Source organism: Pungitius pungitius, chromosome 1, assembly GCF_949316345.1.
Source record: "Pungitius pungitius chromosome 1, fPunPun2.1, whole genome shotgun sequence".
NCBI classification, from domain to species: domain Eukaryota; kingdom Metazoa; phylum Chordata; class Actinopteri; order Perciformes; family Gasterosteidae; genus Pungitius; species Pungitius pungitius.
The window spans coordinates 5,106,859-5,123,804 of NC_084900.1; the positions used below are offsets into that span (position 1 = coordinate 5,106,859).

The following is a 16,946-nucleotide window of genomic DNA, read 5'->3' on the forward strand; positions in this document are numbered from 1 at the left end:
TTTCAACGTCTATTCGTAGACGTTGAAAAGACGTCTACGTTTAGACCCGTTTTCAACGTGATTTTTAATATCGGTGGTAAACGCACAAATGTGGACGTCATTTCTTTTTACACCTATAAAATAATGCTATAGCACAAAGTAGAGGACGACATTTTACCGTATGAAAAATCACGTTGATATGTGGTCTAAACATAGACGTCTTTTCAACGTCTACGAATAGGCGTTGAAACAACTTTCACTTTTAAACCATTTTGCAACGTCTTTTCAACGTCGGGCATAGACGTTGATTCAACGTCTTTTCAACCAAAAAATGTTCACTGGGTACATTTAAGGTAGAAATGGGTTTGTCAGATTTATAGAAACGAACGAATCACGGATTATACTTTAGAAAGACAATTAGCATAATGGAAATCAGCCTGTTTGATAAATACAGCACATTTATAGCAAATTGCCAGACGCGCGCTGCGCGTGACGCAGGATGCGAGGGACTCCTCGCGAGGTGGGAGTCCACGGATCACGTCAGTTACGCGGAGGGACGCACCTCCCAGTTGATCCCGGTCCTTTATCCTCCCCCCCCCCCCTCCCTCCCTCCTCCTTGTACCCGGTGCGTTCCCCTCTCCGCACGTTCGCCTCCTGCTCAGCTCCTCTGCGGACGCGCTGGAGCTGGATGTCCGCGCTTCTCTTAATGATCCGGAGACGCGAGGAGAAGCAGAATCACCGGGACGCACATGGTGAGCCGGTTGGTTTCTTCCGCTTTTCCAACAGTTGAGTTTATTGCCTCTGGACTTTTGCGGCGTTTTGGGAAGTTTTGTGGTGACGCAGAAGTGGCGCGTAAAGAGAAGAAATGACCGGCTGGGTTTGTTTGGGCACTGAGGTCAATTATAAGGTACGTTGGTGTATCTATCTGCTAAAAATATGAAAAGAAAAGCACGAAACACGGCGTATTGTTTCTATTTGAAATGAGCTCTTTTTCTAACCAAACGGAGACGATTGTTTTAATCGGTCGCATTTCCCTTATGAATGTGGGCTTATTTTATTTTATTAATTAATAAATTATGTTACACATACTGAAATAAACTATACATTTGTAGCAATGCCAATTTTGATTACATTCGTTCCTCTAAATGTAATTTCGGCACACAAACGTGGGAGAATGAAAGCCAAAGAAATCAGTTTTATTCACGATGGTAAATTATTTCCCCATTACTGATGTAAAAATCAGAAAGTTCTCCTTTTTACTTACACATGTCTTTTATAAGACAGTTTTTATTCAAATTATTAAAACATATTGCCACCAGGATAATCCCTTGGTTATCATAATATAATTATAAGCGGTTTAGTACGTATATGTTAGTCATGTTGTTGGGGAGGTTTGATTAGTCGGACTGGATTTAGAACTGAAACAAACGTTTCGTAAAGCGAAACACGTGCAGGAACCAATTGATACGATTTAAAGAAAAAAATAGAGAAGTTGTTTGATCAAACGGGGATAACCTTAAACTGTCAATATTATTGTTCTTTTCTGTGAGATAAAAAAAAAAAAAACTAATTGACCGCAGCCAATTTGTGCTTTAACAAGTGCAATTAGCTGCACCGAATGAGGCAATTACGCTCCGGGCCTCACTGTAAAGTAATCACCCTAAATATGATAAACATTAATGTTTAATGAACCGTGGGCACGTGGATCATTATTCTCGGGTAAACACCATGTCCGTGGAGTGCGTGGGACTGCGGGCTGTTTTCTTTTAAACGTCTGTGGTTGATTAGTTTTCCCCCCCCAAAAAAATCCCTTTGCAGCACTTTTATCCCACAGAAAATCTACCGTAGTTGCTTTAATAGATACACAAGGCCGATTGCTTATTTTTTTTGTATGATGGGGAACAAGGTCTTTAATGCATTCAATCCTATACACATAAGCATAAACACTACGTTTATATGCAATCTATTTAAAAACAACCGCTTTATTTCCTTTTCATAATAATAATAATTAACAAAACTAATCATGTGTTTTTTGTTAGTTATTTGTTGCAGCGCTGGTGTACTTTTCTGTTTTCTTCTTCCTCTTTGTTTAACCCCCCCCCCCTGTGGGACATATATGTGGACCGAATCGACACCAGCCGGAGGCCTCGCTTTTACTTGCATCGTGCCCGAGGTTGTCGTTGGCGTGACTGCAACATGAAATCACAGTGATTTCATTTCCATCTGTTCCTCAATATCAACATGTGAGGCTGGAGCTGCTGCAGAGGGTCCTGCCAACTTGTATGAGGCTGTGAAGGGTGTGGAGAGAGGGGGTTGGGGGTGGGGGGGGGGGCATGCACAGGAAACTCACTCCCAAATATCAAGTGTAACATGTGTTTTTTAATTCAAATAAAATAAGTAAGCAGGGCCCAGGCCGAGAACACCTTCCGTGTGTCCCGCCCCCCGTTCCCCTCCCTCCTGGGGGGTGCCCCCGCGCATGTAACCGGATTGGCGGTTTTGTTGACGGTGCAGACGTGCAGGACAGGGGCCCTTAAGATAGAACCAGTGAGAAACTGGGTTTGCTGCCGTCTGTTGCTTTCACCTCCCCGGGCCGCACCACGGAAATTGGATTATTGCACCTCACGCAGACCCCGTGGAATCCGCTCCGTGTGGAACGACACACAGATGGGCTTCCACCGTGCAGGCCGGAATGCGCCTTGAGAACGCCGCGTGCCGCATGCGTGCAGCCTTCCTCCTCTCGACCCCCCCCACCCCCCCACCCGCGGCCCAGTGTTGTATTTCCGACCCGGCTGCAGGACAATTGCAAATCCACAAAAAGGTGTCAGCGTGGTAACGTGCACCGACAGGTGCACGTGGGTTCAGCTTTGAACGTGTCGCCTGTAAAGAGACACAGGGCCTGTGTCATTTATCATGTTTATTTAAAGGCTCTGCGTTTTTTGGGAGGAAAGCTGGAACCCGGGGAGATCCCAGGGAGTGTATTTGTGCGATTGAGCCTTTTAGTCTTTTTTTTCCTCTGCAGTTCAGCAGATCTGCGTCCGCGCTGCTGGCCCATGACGAGGAATGTTAAAACGCGTGAGCCGGCTCATCTGCTCACCAGAGCAGCTCCCGGGGCCGGACAGCCCCACAGTCGGAGAGTGTGAACAGGCCAAAGAGAGTTTACAGGTAGGAGGGGACGCAGTATGGCCTACATGGAAAAGGGGTCAATAAGCCCCAAAAAAAAGACCTCGGGGCAATAAACCGCTTTAAGGAAGATTCATGCGTCCTCTCTAATAACGAGATGGAATCCCACTGATCGATGGGGGTTTGCCATCGTGGTATCAAGTCTAACCCCCCATGATTATAACACATTTATTTTACACTTCATCGATCTCCGGCTTGAATGAAGAGTATTCTGTGTAATGTTCCTCTTTGGGAGAACCAATATAGGGGCGAGGCTCATTTTTAAACCGCCAGTACCTCCGATAACTCCACAATACGTTTGATATTTGTAAGTCTAGATCCCATAAGGTATATGATTTCCCCTTGACATTTATAAGACATTATGACAGGCGAGGAGGGAATCTCTTCTACAGCTAGAATATGCTAAAATCTTGTGTTATCAGTTCATGCCAATGCTTTTGTTTCCCTCCCTGACACATTCATCAGACACATGTGGTGCAGGAGCAGAACGGCTTCAGGAAACACAAACGCCAGCGTCGCTCTCCTCCGATGGACTATGCTGTAAACATGCCCCCAGGTTGTCAGCAAGTATTTTTCCAGCCCCTCGCCAGCCAAGCATAGCTGCTTCTAAAGATCACCCGCCGGAGATGTTGATCTCATCTTACCACTATTTGGCTGCGTAAGCTTTCTGAAAGACGGCTATCGCTGCCAAGTTGCTTTGACTAGTTTTTTTTTTTGGGGGGGGTTTCTCCTAAATGAAACCATATTTGTTTTCGTTAACCGTTATGTTTTATAAGTTAGACCTCAATGTGAGGTTTACTGGGGGGAGAAAAGAACAAGGGGGGGTGGCTTCTCTCAAACACAAGCTATTTGTAGTGGGTATGCATCAACCAAAGGACTGAAATACTGTTGATCTGTGCTCTGCGAGCCGGAACCCCTGGCTTTGTGGATCTATGGAAAGCAGCGGAGAACCCCCCCCCCCCCCCCCCCCCTCTCCGGGCTGAAAACATGTCCGCCGGGTTACGGTGGCGGTGCCAGGCGGACGATCTGGTTACCGAAGAAGAGAGAGTCTGGATTTGGCCTAGAGGGGGCGCATTAAAAACCTCAGGGGCCTCTCTCAGATGAACATCCGTGCATCGAAGCGGTCGTGATGGGCACGATGTTTAAATCGTGACGGCGACGTGAGCAAGTGCACGTCAACCTCCTTTTATCCTCAGACCCGCCTACGCTCAATCGTCAGTCCTGACCCGGAGCGAATTCCACCTACCGCCTTAATCCTCTGCTAACCTTCAGCCTGCTCACTGATATCTTCGTGCAACCAGTGCCTGGACACCAAAGGGTACCGACCAATCATCCGATCAAGCTTATCCTCAAGTCCTGTTTTTTAAATCAGTGCGTTCAGGTCCCCCCCCCCCCCCCCCCCCCCCGCGCGGGGGGGCTTGTCGCGACTCGTCAGGAATGACCGGCCGGGGCATTCTGGACTCCAGGAATGTGGCTGGGTGACCCCCGGCTGGGGGGGACAGGACGGGACGGGGGGGGGTCACAGTCAGATGGCTCATCGCTTTGTATCGTTTCCTGTGGCAACGCCGCGAAGAAAAAAAAACAGCGTCCCCTGGAATGCCCCGATCTTGGCTTTCGTTCCTCAACCGCAACCTCAAATCCACTTTTGCTCCTGGAAGCTCTGCGAGCAGAGCAGCGAGCAGAGGGAGCGCCGCGGCCTCCCCCTCCTCCTCCTCCTGTGGTCCCCGAGGGGAAGCCTCGGGTTTCGAACCGTCGGCTAATTGAGCGGGATGACGAGGCCGGAGAGGCGTTTCGGCCCCCGTCCTCTCTTTTACGGGGATTTCGGTTTATGCAGCCCTGCTGACTTTGCTGTCAGTGTCAAACGCTTGTTAGGATGCCATCAATCTCGCAGCAGTTAAGAATATTCCCAGGACAGAATGAAGGGGGCAGGTGATGTGTGGGCCCTGGAGATGGAAGGGCGGGGAGAAGGTCGTCCTGAAAAATGTGGAGGGGAAGGTATTGACGAGAAAGTGACATTCTCCCTGAGAGCGAAAGACACAAAAGCAAACGTGGCAGGTGGTGAACTTTCCTAGCACGAGGCATGTTAAGGAAGTGCTTGTTGGGAATGCGCTTCGAGGCTTCCAATGCGAGCGGCGCGGCGATAAATCACCGCTTTCCCCCGAGAAAGCGCACGCATTGTTTCTTTTTTGTCCACATGCCAAAACGAACGCTCTCCGGTATCAAATTTTGACAAGAGGGATAAATTGCGCTCATCAGCGGTTTGCAAGAGACGGGAAAAGGGATTTGCTCGGACCAACACAAGTCCGTGTTTGTCTTTAACCGCGGAAGTATCCATGAAGGGGCTCAAGGCAGACGCGCATTTTCAACCTATAAATCATTTCTTACCATCCTCAAAACTAATCTCCCACAGCTTTCCTTCCCTCCCCCTCAAGTCTTTTTTTTTCTTCTTCTTCTTCTTCTTTCTCATGCCCTCCTTTCTGCTCAATAACCCTCCACATCGCTCACGCTCAGGCCCCCCCCCGTTCGCTCGCCCGCAGCACTGGCCGACGGTAAAGTGATTTGAAAAAGGGGAGCCATAAACGTGATGGATGTGGTCGGGCTCTGGGTTTGGACCCCAGCTGTCGGGCATTGCTTTCTGTCACCTCGGGGGAACGGCCCCACCGGGTGTCGCGTCCTTCTTCACCTGCTTATCCGCGGGGCTCGAGGGGGAGTTTTAATTAAAAAATGTGTTTTTTTCAAAAATCCGTCCGAAGTCATGGGTTCATACCAGTGGCCAACACCACTGTGACGATCGGAGATTACATTTTTGTGGGATGAGATCTTTACTGGCATGAGGTGCAGTTGGGGGTGATCTGGTATTTTGTGTTTTCCATAAAAAGGCGCAGCTCTTAAATTTCCTTCTTCAACTTCAAATGCAAGTCATAAAAATCAATCAGTTGATTTACGATTTGTGGTCCATCTCCAAAGGTTTTCTTTTAAAAATCCCCTTTTTTTTTTTCTTTCCACAGGCTCGATAACATGATGATCCGGCCCTTGTCCCCTCCCCCCTCCACCTCTCTCTTCCCCGTTTTCCTTCTGCTCCTCCCTTTCCTCCCTCCGTCCCTCGTCTCCTCTTCCCTTTCTCACGCCCCTTTGAGCTGGACCTCTCCTCATGACCCCTGCTACTACGTAGACGGCCGCCCGCGCCACTGCCTGTCGGAGTTCATCAACGCCGCTTATGGCGTCGCGGCCAACACTAGCCATTCGCTGCATGGGCCCGATCATGACGGCAGCATCACCACCTTGACGGACCTGCACAACCCACACAACCTCACCTGCTGGACGCCTCGTGGAGGTCACGACGCCGGGGACTGGGTGCTCTCGTTACCTCTGGGCCGCCGCTTTGAGGTCACCTACATAAGCTTGCAGTTTTGCCAACGGGGCGAGCCGTCGGACCCCATCTCCATCTCCATCCTCAAGTCTATGGACTACGGGCGCACCTGGAGGCCGATGCAGCACTACTCCAGCGACTGCCTCGGGGACTTTGGGTTACCCTCCCAGACGGTGGCCCAGACGAGGCACCAGGAGACAGAGCCGCTCTGCTCCGACCCTCGCCCCCTGCAGAAGCAGCGGGGCGGCATGGTGTTGGCCTTCTCCGCCCTCGATGGGCGGCCGTCCTCTCCCGATTTCGACCACAGCCACACCCTCCAGGACTGGGTGACGGCCACAGACATCCGCGTGGTCTTCCACCGGATGCCCAAAGAGGCAAAGGCGGGCAACTCCGATAGGCGGGAGGAAGCGCGGTGGCGCGGCGGTGCAGAAGATGACAGAGGGACTGGGCTCCTGAGGTGGAGATCGGGATCCACGGGGCACGCTGGAGCTCAGGTGGACCGGTTAAATGCAGATACACTGGCACTTTTTGAGAGGGAAACAAAAAACTCAGTGATGAGTGGGAGGAACAAAGGGGCGAAAGCAGTCAAACATGGGAGGAAGGGTCATTATAAAGGGTCAGGTCAAGACAAAGATGGACACAATGCGACCAGCAAAGAAGGGGGTGATAGCTTAATCACAGACACGCTCACTTATTCAAAGAAAGGCAGTAAAGCCAGACGGCGGGGAATCAAGAAAGAGAGCAGCGATTGGCTACCTTGCCCCAGCGGTGGTTGCGTTTGGACGGTTGAGGGGCGGAGCACGAACAACAACGGGCGGGAACTGAGGAAGAGGAGGAACAACAACCTCCACACCAGACAAAGCTCCAGGAGTCTGCAGGCGGCCCCGCCCCCTGCGGCCCGCGCCCCGCTGGCCCTCTCGGACGTGCAAGTCGGCGGCCGGTGTAAATGCAACGGACACGCCTCCAGGTGTCGCCGTGACGACAGCGGCCGGGCGGTGTGCGCCTGCGAGCACCACACGGCGGGGCCAGACTGCGACGTGTGCGAGGATTTCTACTGCGACAGACCGTGGCACCGGGCCACACCAACGCACCCAAACCCCTGTGTGGGTGAGTACGCCACCCTATGGCTGAAAGCAAGGATTTCCCACAATGCAACTGGATAGCGTCTTCCATTAGACCCGTTAGTAAGTTAGACATTTATGTGTTTCAAACTCTACACTGACATACTGTTAAAGTCGAGGTCCACATGACATCATCAGGGCAATATACACCTCAGGAAAACTTCCAATATAAGCGCCATGTCACCATTCAACTTGACATTTACTTACTTTTCATTCGTCGAAATGTCCCACAACCACTGTACCCAACCACCGGGCCCATTCCCAGACATTTTGGACATGTGTGTGACGGTGTTCATTATGTCCCCTCCCCTGTTCACAGCCTGCGAGTGCAACGGCCACTCAAACAAGTGCCGCTTCAGCATGGAGGTGTTCCAGCAGTCGGGGCGGCGTAGCGGGGGCGTGTGCCTGAAGTGTCGCCACCACACGGCCGGACGCCACTGCCAGTACTGCCAGAGCGGATACACGCGCGACCAAAGCAAGCCGCTGAACCACCGCAAGGCCTGCCAACGTTAGTGTGTGTGTGTGTGTGTGTGTGTGTGTGTCACTATCTGTGCATTCTTTGAAGATGAGAAGCAAATCGTGGTGTGAGGGACAGTGTTTATGTCGGACTGCAGGTGTGTCTGTGTGTGTGTGTACATGTCCCACTTTGTCTCTGTCCCAAGTGTTTATAGGGTGGTTACATTGTGAGAGCAGACAGCTATTCCTGTAAGCGATACGCACGCCTCCCGCACCCCACTGTCGCGACCGCCTGTATTCCCATCGTTTACCACCGGCTGGTATCTGCCATGACCTCTGACCTTTGAACTTCGTCACATGTCCTAAGTGACTGTGACACTCATGGTATGCTCATGGTGGAGCTCGAACACGGGCCCAATATACCCGGGCTCATTTGAGCGTGACACATCTACGGGGATGAAAAATAAAAAACATGAGCTACGATCGAAGATCCTAATATTCACTTTTAAATGCATGAAACTACGTATGTATATACACTCACCGGCCACTTTATTAGGTACACCTGTCCAACTGCTCGTTAACACTTAATTTCTAAGCAGCCAATCACATGGCGGCAACTCAGTGCATTTAGGCATGTAGACATTGTCAAGACAATCTCCTGCAGTTCAAACCGAGCATCAGTATGGGGAAGAAAGGTGATTTGAGTGACTTTGAAAGTGGCATGATTGTTGGTGCCAGAAGGGCTGGTCTGAGTATTTCAGAAACTGCTAATCTACTGGGATTTTCACGCACAACCATCTCTAGGGTTTACAGAGAATGGTCCGAAAAAGAAAAAACATCCAGTGAGCGGCAGTTCTGTGGGCGGAAATGCCTTGTTGATGCCAGAGGTCAGAGGAGAATGGCCAGACTGGTTCGAGCTGATAGAAGGGCAACAGTGACGCAAATAACCACCCGTTACAACCAAGGTGGGCATAAGAGCATCTCTGAACGCACAGTACGTCGAACTTTGAGGCAGAGGGGCTACAGCAGCAGAAGACCACACCGGGTGCCACTCCTTTCAGCTAAGAACAGGAAACTGAGGCTACAATTTGCACAAGCTCATCGAAATTGGACAATAGAAGATTAGAAAAACGTTGCCTGGTCTGATGAGTCTCGATTTCTGCTGCGACATTCGGATGGTAGGGTCAGAATTTGGCGTCTACAACATGAAAGCATGGATCCATCCTGCCTTGTATCAACGGTTCAGGCTGGTGGTGGTGGTGTCATGGTGTGGGGAATATTTTCTTGGCACTCTTTGGGCCCCTTGGTACCAATTGAGCATCGTTGCAACGCCACAGCCTACCTGAGTATTGTTGCTGACCATGTCCATCCCTTTATGACCACAATGTACCCAACTTCTGATGGCTACTTTCAGCAGGATAATGCGCCATGTCATAAAGCTGGAATCATCTCAGACTGGTTTCTTGAACATGACAATGAGTTCGCTGTACTCAAATGGCCTCCACAATCACCAGATTTCAATCCAATAGAGCATCTTTGGGATGTGGTGGAACGGGAGATTCGCATCATGGATGTGCAGCCGACAAATCTGCGGCAACTGTGTGATGCCATCATGTCAATATGGACCAAACTCCCTGAGGAATGCTTCCAGCACCTTGTTGAATCTATGCCACGAAGAATTGAGGCAGTTCTGAAGGCAAAAGGGGGTCCAACCCGTTACTAGCATGGGGTACCTAATAAAGTGGCCGGTGAGTGTATATATATTTTAGTCCCTCTTCAGAGCCCAATTACTCACCCAGTCAGGTTGTTTGGACTCATTGTAAGCATTTGTGTAAATATAACTAGAGTGCGAACAGAGCTGCTGAAGTGTGGCTTCCTCTCTCACTCTGTCTTCTCTCATCGGGTCTCATCCTGTGATCGTTTGTGGCAAATAAAAAGCTTTGTGACGTGAGCCGCGGCAAATTCAGGCAGTAACCATTAGACAGCGTCACAATGTGTAACGCTGAAGGACGACAAAATGTGTTACTTGAGATACTCCATCTGACAACTTATTTGCAAATCGCCAAATTACCAAACCAATCACCATGTGTGCCATTCCATTGATAGCTCTACAGCAGATTTTGTCTTTGTTTATCCAACAAGAAAGCTGCCAAATAGCTTTTAGGGTGCGATAGAGGTCTTTTCTCAGAGGTACATTCCTGCAGGACGGATGCTGTCAAACAGGATCACGCCTGGGTCACATCACTGATGAATGGTTCTTTTCGCTAGTCGGACTTTGAGATAACGTTTTTTGCCAAACATATCCTTAAATTGCTTCCCTGTTGTTGCAACTCAACGCGGGCGACTCAAAATACGCCGACTTGTTTTCCGATAATGTGAAACATATTTGTCTGTGAAAACTTAGGAGTACGACCCCAGTGTCCCATGACCGGCCACTGTAAAAAAAAAAAAAACGTCACTTACGGGGGGGGGTCACATGTAGTGATTTTGATGTGTTTTTTCTATTCTTTCTCAGCGTGTCAGTGCCATCCTTTGGGAGCCGTGGGCCGCTGGTGTAATCAGACATCGGGTCAGTGCCTGTGTCGGGAAGGGGTGACCGGCCTCAGGTGCAACCGCTGCGCCCCGGGGTATCAGCAGGGCAAGTCCCCTCTGCGGCCCTGCATACGTAAGTCAACCCGACCCATTGACCAGCATTGATGGAGCGCCGCCACGAATACATTTGGAGCCGTTTTCAGATCAGATGGAGACTTGTTTTAATCAGGATTACGGAGAAATGTCCCCTCTGGCCGCCCCTGCTCAAATAAATCAGACTTTTAATAGTTTGTTGTCAATCACGACAAAGTGACCTCTTTCGTTTCTCCTTCAACGACACTTGCTCGTGGCCCAAATTGATTAAGCCTCCTATCAAGCTCGCTGATCAAGAAGAAGCTCAATATAAAAGGGGCCGCCGCTGACCGGACTAATTTGGCCCAATCCCCCCCTGGCGTGTCCCCCTTTTCATCGTCCCTAGAGACGGTTTCCATAGCAGCGTTAACATGAGCCGACGGCTGCAGCTGATGTGTGTGATCAGCCGCGTCAGATCAAGCGGATCGCTGCCACTCGCGTCTCCGCGCCCCGAAAACCGCAGCCTCGCGAGCGCTAATCCACGTGCGCCTTCCACGGCTAATCGCGCCAGTGTCGACAACCACGCGGGCCCTGGCGCTGCATAAGCCCCAATCAGGTGACATAGGGAGCAAGGCTTCACACCTGTTGTGTAGCTCAAAGACCCCCCCCCCCCGCCTCAGTTCCCCATCACCCATAACTCACCCGGAGAAAAGAGTGTGTGAAAGAAAACCTTGTTTGTTTTTACTGCCAGAGCATCTCAGGCTATGTATAGCATCTTTTCGCCCCCCCGGCCCCCGCCAGCACCACCTCTAACACCTCGCCTCTGATCGGGCGGACCGAAAAGGCACCTAGCAGGCAGGCTAAACTTAAAGTTAGCTCACGTTGGACCATTTTTAATCCGCACCTTGAACAGAATTGAGAGAAACCACAAGCCGAACAAAGGCGAAGCTACGCGGTGAGAGGCTAGCGTGAGGCTAACAGCTAAAAGCTAACAGCTAACAGCTTAGTTAACACCTTTTGTTAGTGCAGCATGCCTCATTTCCTCCAAAGATTGCGGTCACATTTGTTATGATTCATAGTCGCGTTGTCGTGTCTACTTTGATCAGATATAAGGATAAAAAAATAAAAAAATATTTGATCCCAACCATCAGTAAGACATCTGTCAAACGAAAGCCGTCCCCAACTCACGGGGGCGTACTGCATTTATCTCCTTTTGACCCCTCACATATACTGCGCGCACACGTACAAACACACAGCGCCTTCCTGTCTTTTTAAAAAGGAGCGGGTGTTGGGTGTCGCTGGCCCAGTTGTGTCAGAGGCGCGATGACGGAGTGTGAACTCGGTGCGATATCGCGGCGCTGTCACACAGACACACGTTTACAAGAGGCCTGGATAATGTATATACAGGCCATCACACACACACACACACACACACACACACACACACACACACATGTCTGAGACAAAACTATACAAGGAGTGATGGCCGGGCCTTATTAAATTACCCAAAGAGAAGTTTGCATTTCAGGAATCAGGAACGTGTGTGTGTTTAAGTGAGTGTCAGAAAGTGTTTTTTTCGGCCATAAAAAAAGACCACACACACACACACACACACTTTTGACACTTGCTTATCTTCTGTGCCGACGTGCCTCACACACCGAGAGCCTCGGTTTGCCAACGACCCGACGTGGGGGGGTTCATTGAAGCGTCTCTGGGTATCTGTGTGTGCCTGAAACCGTGTTTATGTTTGCAGGAATTCAAGAGGTCGAGCCGACCCCAGTGTACCAACCTCAGTACAGCATAGGTGAGCAGATCTACAGGCCGGTTCTCCGGTTGCATTTCGGGTTTTTATTCTGGGTTTTTGGTCCAACTCGGGCCTCCTCTGCGTTCATCTGCAGTTTACCACGTTTGAAAGGGAAATTTACTTCAACTCAACGACGAAATTGAGACATTGAAAAAATAAATGATCCCTTTGACCCTGTTAAAGTTACGTCATGTGACACATGTATCGATCACGGAAAATAAAGATCTCCTGCAGTGGCTAACCACTCCCTCCTAGTGGCGGCTGGAGTAACGTCCCACCTGCTGCAGTCGAGGTCATCTGTTAGTCACAGGATACTGTGATGACAAATAGAAGCGGCCATATTGTAATTAGGGGAAAAGACATGTGCTGATATGCTCGCTATGAAATGATCCCCCCCCTCTCATTTGATGCATACCCCCTCCCCCGGTTTCTCTCTCTTTCTCTCTCTGTTACAGCGGAGGAGTGTGTCTCGTACTGCCAGCCTTCTCAGGCTAAAGTCAAGATGAACTTGGAGACCTATTGTCTCAAGGACTTTGGTTCGTGCCAAGTTTGCTTATCCATTACACTGTGAAAAAAAAAAAAAAAATCTGTAACATGGAATAACAATGAATAAAAAATGTGAATCAAACAAAAATGAGATTTTAAAAAATGAATGTAAATTGCAACTCTTTCTCAGTGCTGAAGGTGCAGGTGAAAGCGATGGAGCGCTCGGGTCCCTGGTGGCAGTTCTCCGTCACCGTCCAAACCGTCTTCCGCGCGGGGTCCGTCTCTCGCGTCCGCAGGGGCCCCCAGTCCCTCTGGGTGCCGGACCGCGACCTCGGGTGCGGCTGCCCCGCGCTCCACGCGGGCCGGACCTTTCTGCTGATCGGCGCCGAGGAGGGGGAGCGGGGCTGGGGCCCCGAGGAGAGCCGCCTGGTGGCGGACCGCTCCACCCTGGCCCTGCAGTGGCGGGAACACTGGAGCCCCAAACTGAGGGGCTTCCGCGGGCAAGACAACAGGGGCCGCTGCCCGCCGAAACACAAGCACCCCCGCGGCGGGGAGCCGGCGAGGCCCCAGTCCGGCTACGTGCCTCCTCACCTGCGGGCGGAGGAAGAGCCTCGTCGCAGCGTGGACACGCACTCCGTGAGAGGGGGGGACGCTCAAACCGCAGCGGTGCCGGAGGTCGGACCCACGGAGGGGGGCCCCTCGCCCAGCGCCCCCGCTGCCGGGTGCTCTACTCAAGGTCCCGGTTGAAGAGACCCCGAAAACCACAAAAAGACTTTTTACCCAAAGGGCTCGACTGAGAAAGTGCACAAACACACACAAACACACACACACACACACCTGTTAGTTGACGTTCAAATGCTTAAAATGTGAAGAAACACAAAATGTAGAACTCCACCAACTCCATATCTTCTACAATATGACACTTTGAACATTAAAGTCGGACTAAACTGAAATGCCAGGCAGTATTTTTGTCCTATAAAGATTTTTTTTTAAATATTTAAATGATATTTATTCTTGGATCCCTTTAAGTAACAGACATTAAAACCAGTGGAAACTGAATAAAATAAATGACAAAAGATACAGAATTTGAACGTTTTTTCACAAATGCGGGTGTTTCCTTTTCAAAAGGAAAAACTCTTTTTTTTGTTTTTAAGCAGATGGTCTCATTTTTTGGGGGTAAACCGACACCGTGGACGATCTCTCGGGGGACAACTGACACAGAGACCAAACTAACCCTCCATCCTCCAGATATGGATCTAAAAAGCATCGGCCCGACCTGTCGCCATGACTCCCGTTTCAATTTTAGTAGATGTGGCGTCACACAGCCCGGGGGGAGATGGTGTTGGCGGTGGGATGGGGTGTGGGTGAAGGGGGGGGGGGCACATCGAGACAGATGGAAGAGCTCCCATTAGTTGAGCAGCCATGTTGTTGTGGTAGCGGCCGCGTCAGCGATTGGCCGCGCCGTCGCGTTGAAGCCTGCGAATTGAAAATAAAAAAGAGAAAAAATAGATTCGCTGACTGATGAAGGCTCAGTGGAACTAAACATGCAGTTCACGGAGGGTCCGTGGGGGGGGCGGAGGGGGGGGTGTAATACTCATGAGACACAAATTTCTTCCGGGCAGCTTCCGGGGCCCCACGATGCCCTTGATGGGAACTCTACTGGAAGGTATAGGGGTTGTTATGATGGTGGTATTGTGGTCTCTCAAATTAACTTTAGGCTTTGTAACCAAAGAAAATCTTCCATTCTGGATCCAAATGTCATGATCAGTTTAAAAATGATCATCAAGACCCAAACTGATGAATAAATTCACACACACACACACGTATAACGAGAATAGGAAATGTGTGTGAAAATGAATGTTCGTGACCATTTCTAAATCACCTTATATTGCCTTTAATTGTTCAACCAGCCAATTTTATAAACCACATCTTTGTTAAAAAAAAAACGACACACATGTTAAACAGTAAATAAATGAGACAAAATGTATTAATTAAGGTGGAAGCTAATGGCTTTTTCCCTCTCATAAGTAAAATAAATTCATGGAGGTCTTTAGTATTTAATTTGATGTGAAAAGCAGGAAAAAAATTCAGCAAATTTAAAATGATTGGGTGACCCACCCGTTGGTCCCGACCCGGTCCGTTGGGAATCACCAATGAAGGGTGGATGTGGCATTTGAAGGACGAGGCTGTAAATCACTGTTATGTGACTCTAAGGATCGCACAATTAGATAAAACATTATTGAGAGTAAACCTGAAATGGCAGAAAAAATAATTTCTAGGAGTTCCACAAACAAACTCAAAATGGTTGATTATATTTATCTTTGCATTGAATATTTTATTGAATGTTTAAAACAAGGTGTCACAAGCCGACAACAAATCCCACATCTGTGTGTTTTTTCTCCCGTAAGGTCGACATGATCGCATGTTGTTTAAGCTCAAACGGGACGTTTTCCCCCCCTATTGTTGCACCGCTTGGCTCCGAGGGCCTCTCTCGTGAGGGATTCACATTTGGAGCGGCATCTGAGAAAAAGAAATACAAGACGCACAAGAAAAGGAACGCTGTGCGACAGCAGCGACACACAACAGCTCGAGCTGTCAGCGTGTTCCGTGTCGAGTGCAGGGTTACGGCTCTTGTCCCCACATGTGTGTGTCAGAGGGAATCGGGGGGGGCAGACCAAGTGTGTCATTGCATACAGAATCATGTCTTGAAGCCCCCACTGTGTGTGTGTGTGTGTGTGTGTGTGTGTGTGTGTGTGTGTGTGTAGGGAAGCACCTGCTGCTCTGCTGCAGGAAGCACCTGTCAGCGGGCGTCTCCTCGCGCTGCCTCTGTCGACATGAGGGTTTGATCCCCGAAAAACTCCCCGAACACACACACTTACACAGACACTAACAGACAACTTAAGCCCGCGGCTCGTTTCGGGGGGGGGCACCTCGCCTTTAAAACCTAACAGCACACTGCACTGGGGAGGCAGGGGAAGGCCCAACGGTTTGGTGGCATTTGTGAGTGTGTGGCATCATGTTTACAAGCTGCTGAGGGGCAGGTTTTACGAGAGGTGCCTCCCCCCCCCCCCCCCCACATCCTCCCTCCCCACTGCAGCCAGGGCCAAAGTTCAACGAGACCGCTTGCAAACACACACACTGTTATTTTTATCCTCTCACTTCCTTTTTCTCTTTCACACACACACACACACACACACACACATCTTATTTCACTTCGCTCTCAAAGCTCGTACAGCTCCTCCTAACACACTGCCGAGTTTCCCACCAGAAAGTTTGAAATCCGAAGTGCAGTCGGTTCCACTGTCACACACACACACACACACACACACACACACACACACACACACACACAGGGCTTCTGTTAACCTGAGAGGCACGGGGTCAATCCCTGTGATCCGCGGCCTGCATGCCTTCCATACAGACACGCCGCCGACACAGCAACCCGACTCCCAGCTAGATTAGGACTAATCAAGCACATGGCACAGCTCTTGGCACACACACACACACACACACACACACACACACATATATATATATATATATATATATATATTATATATATACTGTAGTACAAACCGGTAGTTATTGCTCAACGGCATGGGGTCGAAATGCGGTTTTCAGTCTGTCACGCGAGTTCTCTCTACATGTTTCTGTCTCTCTTCCTTCAAAAATCCCCCTAACCACCCTAAGATGATAAAAGAAAAAATGGATATGGGCCTGTGGACCATAAAGAAGGTCATGAAAAAAAAAAACCACAAGTGATAGGTACTGCAAAAAGTCTGTAAAACTGTAAATAGGAGCTCAACAAGGCCATGACTTATTTAATAATACATGGGGATTATTTTGCATTTAAAGGATCTCATATGAGAAGGAATCCTTGTTGCTTTGGTTTTTTATCCAGACAAAGAATTGCTCACATCACGAAAAGTAAGGTAAAAAAAAAATC

The 16,946-nt window shown here is 49.5% G+C and overlaps 1 protein-coding gene across 3 annotated transcripts; it reads left to right on the plus strand.

The window, feature by feature from the left end:
* The first annotated feature begins 607 nt into the window (after nucleotides 1–607).
* On the plus strand, nucleotides 608–14,072 carry ntn5 (netrin 5). Of its 3 annotated transcripts, XM_037477728.2 has the most exons (8): nucleotides 652–731; nucleotides 2,999–3,141; nucleotides 6,168–7,636; nucleotides 7,970–8,158; nucleotides 10,622–10,771; nucleotides 12,464–12,514; nucleotides 12,970–13,050; nucleotides 13,191–14,072. In XM_037477728.2, exons 3-8 carry the CDS (start codon nucleotides 6,178–6,180, stop codon nucleotides 13,745–13,747), a joined length of 2,487 nt encoding a protein of 828 aa, XP_037333625.2. In that variant the 5' UTR covers nucleotides 652–731; nucleotides 2,999–3,141; nucleotides 6,168–6,177; the 3' UTR covers nucleotides 13,748–14,072. The 3 variants fall into 3 exon arrangements, with proteins under 3 accessions (XP_037333626.2, XP_037333625.2, XP_037333628.2); XM_037477729.2 differs by lacking the exon at nucleotides 2,999–3,141 and having other exon boundaries at nucleotides 608–731; XM_037477731.2 differs by lacking the exons at nucleotides 652–731; nucleotides 2,999–3,141 and adding an exon at nucleotides 752–886.
* The last annotated feature ends 2,874 nt before the right edge of the window (nucleotides 14,073–16,946 follow it).